Source organism: Salvelinus sp. IW2-2015, linkage group LG16 (genome assembly GCF_002910315.2).
Source record: "Salvelinus sp. IW2-2015 linkage group LG16, ASM291031v2, whole genome shotgun sequence".
Classification (NCBI taxonomy): Eukaryota; Metazoa; Chordata; class Actinopteri; order Salmoniformes; family Salmonidae; genus Salvelinus; species Salvelinus sp. IW2-2015.
The window spans coordinates 13,789,398-13,801,204 of NC_036856.1; the positions used below are offsets into that span (position 1 = coordinate 13,789,398).

General features: G+C 43.2%; 1 protein-coding gene across 1 annotated transcript in view; it reads left to right on the forward strand.

The window, feature by feature from the left end:
- LOC111975386 (potassium/sodium hyperpolarization-activated cyclic nucleotide-gated channel 2-like) overlaps positions 1-11,807 on the forward strand; it is a 95,596-nt gene that overhangs the window by 35,603 nt on the left and 48,186 nt on the right. The window contains exon 4 of the mRNA XM_024003648.2: positions 2,118-2,336. Within this exon, the coding sequence (XP_023859416.1) occupies positions 2,118-2,336 (219 nt within the window). The remainder of the gene's footprint in view (positions 1-2,117; positions 2,337-11,807) is intronic.

The window sequence follows — 11,807 nt, forward strand, 5'->3', positions numbered from 1 at the left end:
TAAATGATGGAAATAAGTAAACAAATTTTGTCCTGACTACAAAGCATTTATGCGTGGCAACCAAGGATAAGCACACGATCACTGTGAGTACCCTCTATCCATATTTTCAGCAATGATGAGTGGACTGCATAATAGTTATGGATATGCTTGTCATGGCAGGAATAGGGATATTTATTAGGTAAAATGAAACGAATAGAGAGACTAAGAACAGTTAACTAAACAAACTAGGCAAGAAATCTAAATTGGATTTGATTACACAGACAGAACTAGAGTGACCTATTACGTACAGTTGTTGTCTTAAATCGTCTTGAAAAATTGATGGCAAGACTTAAAAAATGGCTGTCTAGCAATGATCAACAACCAAACTTGACAGAGTTTAAGGAATGAAAAGGGCAATATTGTACAATCCAGGGTGTGCAAATTTCTTAGGAACTTACTCAGAAGACTCATCTGTAATCAAGCCAATGTGATTCTACACATATTATGTCTCAGATTGAATATTATCGAAATTCATTAAGTATATTTATTTAGTGGTTATATATTGTGACACAATTTTTTTTTAATAATGTTAGTATTGATTACATATCATATATGACATATACAAATGAGTAATTATTTGTGTATATACTGTATATATTCATCAGACAAGCTTTCAGCTCAGTCTTGAGACCACAGTCCACAGACGTGATAATTCGCTGCTAATTCTGTCCTGATCTGGCATTGGATGGGTGCGTGTGTTTGTGTGCGTGTGTGTGCTTATTTCCGGCTCAGAGTTTGGAGCTCAGGGTGACGGGTTGCTGCTGCTGTTTGCCTGGCGGGCACGCTCTGTAGGCAGCATGCTGATAGACCAGGGGGACAGAGAGAGAAAGGGAGAGAGAGAGAAAGAGATGCAGCACTGCCTCTATTGCACACCCAAGGTATTGGGACCAGGACAAGGTCTGGGGCTAAAGCTGCKCCTAGCAAAGAGAGAGAGAGGGAGGTTCCATATGAGGACACACAAATACATCTCCATCTCTGCTTTGGCTCTTTACTGGCAGTCCCTCCTCAGTGCTGACTGCTGAGTGCTCCCAAGATCTCATCTCATCCCCATGCAATTCCACACAGTACCTATCTATCCCCTTCCATTATTCCTTTCCATCCAATTCGCTCTGTCACATTTCAAAACAATCTGATGGCGCCTCCCACTCATTTCCCCTTATTTCCACCCCAACTCCTCTCCCAACTAAAGCATTTTGAATTGAATGCAAATGGGGTTCAAAGAAATTCAAAACAGATACAATCCGATCCAGAAGAAGTCAATCGTTGATAGTGGAGACTGCTCTGTTCAGCTCTACAGCATGCTGATAGCTCTGTAAAGCATGTCCTGAGCTCTGTTTTTTAAATGTCTGTTTGTACTTAATGTTTTCATGTTTATATGTTCACCTGCCAGGTCATGTAAATGAGCTGTCCCCTAAATCTGGTGCAACGGATCACTTCTCTTAATCTGAGACGTATGTTTTGTTGTACATTGTCTCTGCCAAATAAACGGAATAACTAATACCGCCAGGCCGTTCTAACTCTGAACCTAAAGCACTGTAGATGGCAGAGGAGAAGATTAACAGTGACATTTCCCTGGATGAGTAAACCTGTAGCCAGGCAGCGTTTCTCAGTCAGTGTTGCTGTTTAGTGCTGAAGAGACAGTGTTTATAATGACTCTAACATGACTAGTCTCACTGTATACACAAATCAAAGGCAGAGTGGAGGAGGCAGACGTAATGGCTCATCATTAGAGCCCAGTCTGAAGAGGCCTTCTATACCTGAGTCAACAACACTATGGTGGAGCGATTAGGCCTTTAACAAGCAGCAAGCTAGTACAATGGAGCCAAACTCCTTACCTACTCTAGAGGAGTGATCGCAGCTTTCTTTCAGGAACTTTATCATGCCCCCCCCCTTCTCTCTTTCTCTCGCTCTCCTTTTCTCTCTCTTTTTAAAGGCTTTCTATTTTAGACTTTTAGGTTGGGATCATAGTCAWGTTTTTTGTACAGTGATATTGAAAATGTGGTTTTAATGCAATGTTATTCTTTCTATATAATATCCTCTTTTGTAACAGAAACCCTGTTTTTTCTCTCTCTCAACAGAACGACTCATGGAGCGAGCTGTACTCCTTTGCCCTGTTCAAGGCCATGAGTCACATGCTGTGTATCGGTTACGGGCGCCAAGCCCCAGAGAGCATGTCTGATATCTGGCTGACCATGCTCAGTATGATCGTGGGCGCCACCTGCTATGCCATGTTCATTGGCCATGCCACCGCCCTCATCCAGTCCCTGGACTCATCCCGGCGCCAGTACCAGGAGAAGGTAAGACCGCCGTCGAGGACCAAGCCATGTGACCAGGAGAAACTCAGAGCCGTAGACATAGGTTATTAGTACGGCCTAGAGTTTTCCCTGGTCAAGTCACGTAGTCAMGAAAATCCCTGTCCCTACCAGCACCCACCAGCCTCAGTGTCCTCAGATCTAAGCATGTGGTCACGTCTCTTAAGAAGGAGAACACTGCTCTATAAGGACATTGCAGCTGAGTCTCCATGGAGTTCTTAGATACTGGGTGATCTGGTGGTGTGTTATTCAGTCTGTCAGCAGCACGTCCCCCTGGCCTGCAATAATTTGCCAGGCTTTGTTGTCTAATTGCAGCATCTGGCTAATGTTGAGAACAGAGGAGAACAGTGCCTCCGACTCGGCTTCTGTCATCTACTGTTTGGCTTCTCTTCAAGACCTGAGACATGATTCCATCCTGTCTCTAGTTTCTGTCCCTCTGTCTCAGTCTCCAATACCTTTTTGTTATTATCTTGGAGAGATAATCATGTTTTCTGGTTCACAATACTATCAGGGAGCGACGAGGGGAAATTGTGTGCTTGAAACAGAATGAATTTGCATTTGAATGAGTGATTATATAAACCAAGTCTCCAATCAGATAACATTAAGTAGCCTAGTACAGTAAGATAAAAGTTAGACTAAATTCACAGGAAAGGGTTTCCCTGAACCAATTTTACATGATCTGTGTCCACTGCATACTATCATTCATACACAAGTGCACCAGATGTAAGTAATTTCACCTGCATGGGATAATGAATACAAACTTTCAATAGAGATGTGCTTCTCCCTATTCCTTACTCCCTAGTGATGGAGATACAACAGTGCTATGTAGCAATTTGTACCTACTCTGTATCTACACAACCTCTTTATGTAACTTCTTAAAAACATACATTTAGACCACTTAATGTAGAGTGAAACCACTCTCTGTTCCCTAGCTAAAGATATGCCCATTACTTTATCTCAGGACTGTTCAGACCTGTTACAACAAGTATGCTCCTGACACGGCACATCAATCCCTACTACTCCCTACTCAGTGACCGAGATGGAGAGAGAGATCTCTAGCTGAAGAGATGCACACGTCTCCTATCACAGGAAGAGCATGTAATGCCACGAAGGCCCCGTTGTTCCTGGAACTGCTCTCTCTCATTCGCCCCCTCTTCCATAATGTCGGAACTAACGATGTGACTACTGTGATCCAGCTAAGACAGCTCATCACATCTAGATCTTCCTCAGGCCAACATACATGAGGGTGTTTTATTAATCATCAGCTACTGAGATACAGTATACCGGGATACACACTGAGGCAGGCATCAGATAACACAGTGGTAATGACACAATGAGTCTGAACTCTTGCCTCCGATCCCCACAAAAGTGTTTCTTTGTACAGGATAGTGTAAACACAGGCGTCAGTGCGTGGTCGTATTGACAGCGCAGTGTAAAAAGTTAGTCGTGGTTTCGGTGTTGAAACAGATTAGTCATGATACACTATATATACAAAAGTATATGGACACCCGTTCAAATGAGTGGATTCGGCTATTTCAGCCACACCCGTTGTGTATAAAATTTAGCACATGGCCATGCAATCCCCATAGACAACATTGGCAGTAGAATGGCCTTACTGATGAGCTCAGTGACTTTCAACGTGACACCATCATAGGATGCCACCTTTCCAACAAGTCAGTTCGTCAAATTTCTGCCCTGCTAGAGCTGCCCCGGTCAACTGTAAGTGCTGTTATTGTGAAGAGGAAAAGAATAGGAGCAACAACGGCTACGCAGCAAGGTGGTAGGCCACATAAGCTCACAGAATGGGCCCACCAAGTGTTGAAGCGCGTAAAAATCGTCTCTCCTCAGTTGCAACACTCACTACCGAGTTCCAAACTGCCTCTGGAAGCAACGTCAGCACAATAATTGTTCGTCGGGAGCTTCATGAAATGGGTTTCCATGGTCGAGTAGCCGCACACAAGCCTAAGATCATGTGCAATGCCAAGTGTCAGCTGGAGTGGTGTAAAGCTCTCTGGACTCTGGAGCAGTGGAAATGCGTTCTCTGGAGTGATGAATCACGCTTCACCATCTGGCTCTCCGACGGACGAATCTGGGTTTGGCGTATGCCAGGAAAATGCTACCTGCCTGAATGCATAGTGCCAACTGTAAAGTTTGGTGGAGGAGGAATAATGGTCTGGGGCTGTTTTCTCATGGTTCGGGCTAGGCCTCTTAGTTCCACTGAAGGGAAATGTTAACACTATAGCATACAATGGCGTTCTAGATGATTCTGTGCTTCCAACTTTGTGGCAACAGTTTGGGGAAGACCCTTTCCTGGTTCAGCATGACAAAGTCCCCATGCACAAAGCGAGGTCCATACAGAAATGGTTTGTCGAAATCGGTGTGGATGAATTGGAACGCCGACTGCGAGCCAGGTCTAATCGCCCAARATCAGTGCCCGACCTCACTAATGCTCTTGTGGCTGAATGGAAGCAAGTCCCTGCAGCAATGTTCCAACATCTAGTGGAAATCTTTCCCAGAAGAGTGGAAGCTGTTATAGCAGCAAAGGGGGGACCTACTCCATATTAATGCCCATGATTTTGGAATGAGATGTTTGATGAGCAGGTGTCCACATACTTTTGGTGATGTAGTGTACATCCACTTTTACGTTGAGAGAAAGGTATTGTCATTGTTTGCWATGTCCACACTGTTAGACAATGCGTAGGCTACTGATTTATCAGTGTGTGGCGTCTGGGCCTTAGGCGGTCAGAGTTTCTGTTTCTCATTAGACATTCAGCAGCTCATTCTCAATAGCTCTCTAAAAGTACACATTGTTCCTCTCCATGTATCTCACCCGGTCACACATTCCATGTACACTCTTAGAAAAAAAGGTTCCAAAAGGGTTCTTCAGCTGTTCCCATAGGAGAACCCTCTGGGGAAAGGGTTCCACACACACACACACACACACACACACACACACACACACACACACACACACACACACACACACACACACACACACACACACAAACACACAACCCACACACAACACACACACACTCTCATACGGGCACACACAGGCATGTCTGCTGGGTTTTCTCACATAGGAGACAAGGAATACCATCAACCTGTGTCCTAATCGTCTGATGGTGTTGAGTAAGGACAGACATGGAACACAGATACACTGTCGTACCGTGTCTGTCTCTCATATTGAGGACAGTGTGGCAACAGATGAGGCAGCAGCAGCATGTCCCTGTGTCCTCTCTTCCTCTGAGGTGACACAACCCCCATCCCTCTCTCACCTCCCTCCGTCCTTGACATCTAACTGCGTGAAACATCATCCGCCAGAGGACACAGCGTGCAAGTGGCCACGCCGCCCAGAGCGTTAGGCTTTATGTTACTGTCCTTCTCCTCCTCCAGAGGGATGCAGCAGCGCTGCTGAATATGCTCTGAAGAAAGATGTGACCCAAGGGGCCTCTAGGGCAGAATAGTTATCCACTGGGGTCCAGTCAACCTACTGTCTTCGTTGACTCAACACAACCCCTGTGCCCTCTCTGGTACATGAGTCAATATTTCCAAAGTGTGATTGGTATTTATTTGCTTCTTGTGAAAGCTCATTGGAATAAGACAAATCAAAAGAAAATACTATGGAATGTGTTATGGGAAATGATGGTGTAGAAACACTTTACATGTACAGTGGTTCCTCCTTTAATAGRTGCAAGCTTACGCCGTGGGACTTCGAGGTAATTTGTGGTTTAGTACAGTACCCTGCYTCACCACTTCATTGCTCCAGACCAGCGCAAGGGGGGTTAGAGCACTGATTATGCTTTTGGGTCCTACTGTGTCTCTAACTGACAATGAATTGGCAACATAAACCTAAATAGAAACTGATAATTGTGCACGACTTCAGTATTACTTACTAAAACTGTTGTTACACTAAGGTTTTTATTATTTTATTTTGTTAGGATTATTTTGCTCTTACTGTAGTACTGTAGCCCCCCGACAGGTTATGTTGTACAGCGCCTGAGTGGTGCAACAGTCTAAGACACTGCATAGTATCTTAGACTGTTGCACCAGTGTCATAGTGTCTGCAAGCTGTGTTGCTATAGATGCTGGTTCAATACCCCTGCCAGCCGTGACTGGGAGACCCATGAGATGACTGTAGGTTTTWGTTTTTTCTCCCTCTAAAAACAGAAATAAATCATTCTAAATAACAAACTGGCTTTATTTACAAATTAATAACAATGTCTCACCCCATGTTCAAGAATGATCCTGTTAGGATTATGTTTGGACATGTTAGGGTTTGTACTGGACCGTTAGGTCTCTCCTGGAAGTTAGTTCTCTACTGGACCTGTTGGTTTTAACTGGAACTGTTAGGTTCTCTACTGACCAGTTAGGTTCCTACTGGACGCGGTTAGGTTCCTAGTGCACCTGTTAGGTTCTCTATACTTGGAGCAGTAGGGAGAACATGAAGACCTCAAAATTAATTCATTTTAAGGGAACAAAATGAGGCTTGTATTATAATAACAAAATTTTAGAAAGAAAATCACCTTGAGTAATACTGTTTATGCTAAATTTGTACCATTGAGCTCAATATGAATTAATACATCAACGTCCAATGACAGATCTCGCTCATAATATCTCCTATAGTTTCTCTGGGTAACCAACTCTATTACTTCAATAGACTGAGATCATCAGCCATATATCCTTCCATAGTGTTCTAGGGTGAACCCAACTCTATTGACTGGAATATCTAGACCATATATCATCCTATAGTTTCTAGGGTGAACCCAACTATATACATCAACAATAGACTGAGATATCAGCCATATATCCTCCTATAGTTTACTAGGGTGAACCCAACTCTATTACATCAACTGAGATATCAGCCATATATCCTCCTATAGTTTACTAGGGTGAACCAACTCTATTAATCAATAGACTGAGATTATCAGCCATATATCTCTCTATAGTTTACTAGGGTAACCCAACTCTTATTACATCAATAGACTGAGATCACCTATATCCTCCTATAGTTACTAGGGTGAACCCAACTCTATCTCAATATAGACTGAGATATCAGCCATATATCCTCCTATAGTTTACTAGGGTGAACCCAACTCTATACACATAACTGAGATATCAGCCATTATATCCTCCTATAGTTTACTAGGGTGAACCCAACTCTATTACATCAATAGACTGAGATATCAGCCATATATCCTCCTATAGTTTTCTAGGGGAACCCAACTCTATTCATCATAGACTGAGATATCAGCCATATATCCTCCTATAGTTTACTAGGGTGAACCCAACTCATTAATCAAAAAGACTGAGATATCAGCCATATATCCTCCTATATTTTACTAGGTGAACCCAACTCTATTACATCAATAGACTGAGATATCAGCCATATATCTCCTATAGTTTACTAGGGTGAACCCAACTCTATTAATCAACAGACTGAGATATCAGCCATATATCCTCCTATAGTTTACTAGGTGAACCCAACTCTATTACATAACAATAGACTGAGATATCAGCCATATTCTCCTATAGTTTACTAGGGTGACCCAACTCTATTACATCAATAGACTGAGATATCAGCCATATATCCTCCTATAGTTTACTAGGGTGAACCAATCTATACATCAACAGACTGAGATATCAGCCATATATCTCCTATAGTTTACTAGGGTGACAACTCTATACATCAATAGACTGAGATATCAGCCATATATCCTCCTATAGTTTACTAGGGTGAACCCAACTCTATTACTCAACAGACTGAGATATCAGCCATATATCCTCCTATAGTTTACTAGGTGACCCAACTCTATTACATCAATAGACTGAGATATCAGCCATATATCATCCTATAGTTTACTAGGGTGAACCCAACTCTATTACATCAATAGACTGAGATATCAGCCATATATCCTCCTATAGTTTAACTAGGGTGAACAACTCTAATACATAAAGACTGAGATATCAGCCATATATCCTCCTATAGTTTACTAGGTGAACCCAACTATTACATCAAAGACGATATCAGATATATCCTCTTAGTTTACTAGGGTGAAACCCAAAGTTAATGAGATAATAATGATCACTATAGTACATATACCCACTGCTTTAACACGTATCGAAATCAAATTACTTATAAATCACTGTAAGGTAGTTCAGCTCGTACGGTATGATGCGCAATCAGAGTATGGGTTTACTACCTCCACACCAGACCACCACTAGGGGGAGTTAGAGGTAATGTGTGGTTAGTACGGTACCCTGCATCACTACCCAGACCACCACTAGGGGAGTTGAGGTAATGTGTGGTTTAGTACGGTACCACTGCATCACTGACCCTCAGACCACCACTAGGGGAGTTAGAGTAATGTGTGGTTAGTACGGTACCCTGCATCACTTACCTCAGACCACCCTAGGGGGGAGTTAGAGGTTGTGTGGTTTAGTACGGATACCGCTGCACTCATACCTCAGACCACCACTGGGGGAGTTAGAGGTATGTGTGATTTAGTACGGTACCCTGCATCACTACCTCAGACCACCACTAGGGGGAGTTAGAGGTAATGTGTGGTTAGTACGGTACCCTGCATCACTACCTCAGACCACCACTAGGGGGAGTTAGACGGTAATGTGTGGTTAGTAGTACCCTGCATCACTACCCAGCCCCCCAGGGGGAGTTTAGAGGTAATGGTGTGGTTTAGTACGGTACCCTGCATCACTACCTCAAGACACCACTAGGGGGAGTTAGAGGTAATGTGTGGTTTAGTACGGTACTCTGCGATCACTACCTCAGACCACCACTAGGGGGTTAGAGGTAATGTGTGGTTTTAGTACGGTACTCTGCAATCACTACCTCAGACCAGCCACTAGGGGAGTTAGAGGTAATGTGTGTTTAGTATCGGTAACCTGCATCACTACGTCAGACCACCACTAGGGGGAGTTTAGAGTAATGTGTGGTTTAGTCGGTACCTGCAGTCACTACTCTCAGAACCACCACTAGGGGGAGTTAGAGGTATGGTGTGGTTTAGTACGTACCCTGCATCACTACCTCAGACCACCACTAGGGGGAGTTAGGAGGTAATGTGTGGTTTAGTAGTACTCCTGGCATCATACCTCAGACCACCACTAGGGGAGTTAGAGGTAGTGTGTGGTTTAGTACGGTACCTGCATCACTACCTCAGACCCCACTAGGGGAGTTAGAGTAATGTGTGGTTTAGTACGGTACCTCGCATCACTACCTCAGACCACCACTAGGGGGATTAGAGGTAATGTTGTGGTTTAGTACGGTACCCGCGCATCACTACCTCAGACACCACTAGGGGGAGTTAGAGGTAATGTGTGGTTATGTAACGTACCCTGCATCATCATACCTCAGACGCACACTAGGGAGTTAGAGGTAATGTGTGGTTTAGTACGGTACCCTGCATCACATACCTGTCAGACCACCACTAGGGAGTTAGAGGTAATGTGTGTTTAGTACGGTAGCCTGCTCACCACTCAGCTCCAGACCACTCAAGGGGGAGTTAGAGCACTGATTATCTTTTGGGTCCTATGTGTCTCTAACTGACAATGAACTTGGCAACATAAACCTAAATAGAAACGTGATAATTGTGCATGACTTCAGTATTACTCTAAAACTGTTGTTACACTAAGGCTTGTATTCTAAGGAAATCGCCACACTGGTAGCACGGAAACGACTTTAAGCGGGCATTGCACTAATAATGGAGCTGACTAGGGAAAAGCGTCCCTCTCTTGTTCTTAGCTGCCAGTCTGCACGGTTCTATATAACAATGTAACATAATGGAGCTGACTAGATAACTGTTAGGCATTAGTCAAACTGAATTAATAGGGCCTAGGACTTCTCGTTTAAGCATTGCAGTCACAGTCTATACAGCTGACAGAACGTCGCTGTCTTAGTGCAGTCTGAGTTCATACTAAACAATGTAACTAAATATGGAGCTGACTAGGAAAACGTTCCCTCTGTTTTAGTGCCAGTCTGCACGTTCAAACTAAACCAATGTAACTAATAATGGAGCTGACTAGGGAAACGTTCCCTCTGTTCTTGTGCCAGTCTGCCCGTCAAACTAAACCAATGTAACTAATAATGGAGCTGACTAGGGAAACTTCCTCTGTTCTTAGTGCAGTCTGCCGTTCAAACTAAACCAATGTACTAATAATGGAGCTGACTAGGGAAACGTTCTCTGTTCTTAGTGCAGTCTGCACGTCAAACTAAAACCAATGTAAATAATAATGGAGCTGACGGGAAGTCCTCTGTTTTTAGTGCAGTTGCACGTTCAAACTAAACCAATGTAACTATAATGGAGCTGACTAGGAAACGTTCCGTCTGTTCTTAGTGCCAGTCTGGCGTTCAAGCTAAACCAATGTAACTAATTAATGGAGCTGACTAGGGAAACGTTCCCGTGTTCTTAGTGCCAGTCTTGCACGTTCAAACTAAACCAATGTATAATAATGGCTGACAGGGAACGTTCCTCTGTTTCTTAGTGCCAGTCTGCACGTTCAAACTAAAACAATGTAACTAATAATGGAGCTGACTAGGGAAACGTTTCTCTGTCTAGTGCGTCTCGTAAACTAAACAATGTAACTATAATGGGCTGACTAGGAAAACGTTCCCTGTTCTAGTATCTGCACGTAATAAACCATGTAACTAATAATGGGCTGACTAGGAAACGTTCCCTGTTCTTAGTCCAGTCTGCAGAAACTAAACCATGTAACTAATAATGGTGCTGACTAGGGAAACGTTCCCTCTGTTGCGAAAACTAAACCATGTAACTAATAATGGGCTGGCTAGGGAAACGTTCCCTGTCTAGTGCGTCTGCAACTCAAACTAAAACAATGTAACTAATAATGGTGACTAGGGAAACGCTCCCCTGTTCTTAGTGCCAGTCTGCACGTTCAAACTAAAACAATGTAACTAATAATGGAGTGACGAGGGAAACGTTCCCTGTTTCTTAGTGCCAGTCTGCACGTTCAAACTAAACAATGTAACTAATAATGGAGTGACGAGGGAAACGTTCCCGCTGTTCTTAGTGCCAGTCTGCACGTTCAAACTAAAACAATGTAACTAATAATGGCAGTGACGAGGGAAACGTTCCGCTGTTCTTAGTGCCAGTCTGCACGTTCAAACTAAAACAATGTAACTAATAATGGAGCTGAACAGGGAAACGTTCTTCGTTTTAGTGCCATTGAAGTTAAATAAAACATATGTAAGTAATAATGGAGCTGACTAGGGAAAGTGTTGCCTCTCGTTCTTAGTGCAGTCTGCAGTTCAAAAAACATGTAACTAATAATGAGCTGATAGGAAACGTTCTCTGTTCTTGTGCCAGTCTGCCGTTCAAACTAAACAATGTAACTATAATGGAGTGATAGGGAACCGTTCCGTATGTTCTAGGTGCAGTCTGCACGTTCAAACTAGAAAATAATGTAACTAATAATAGGAGT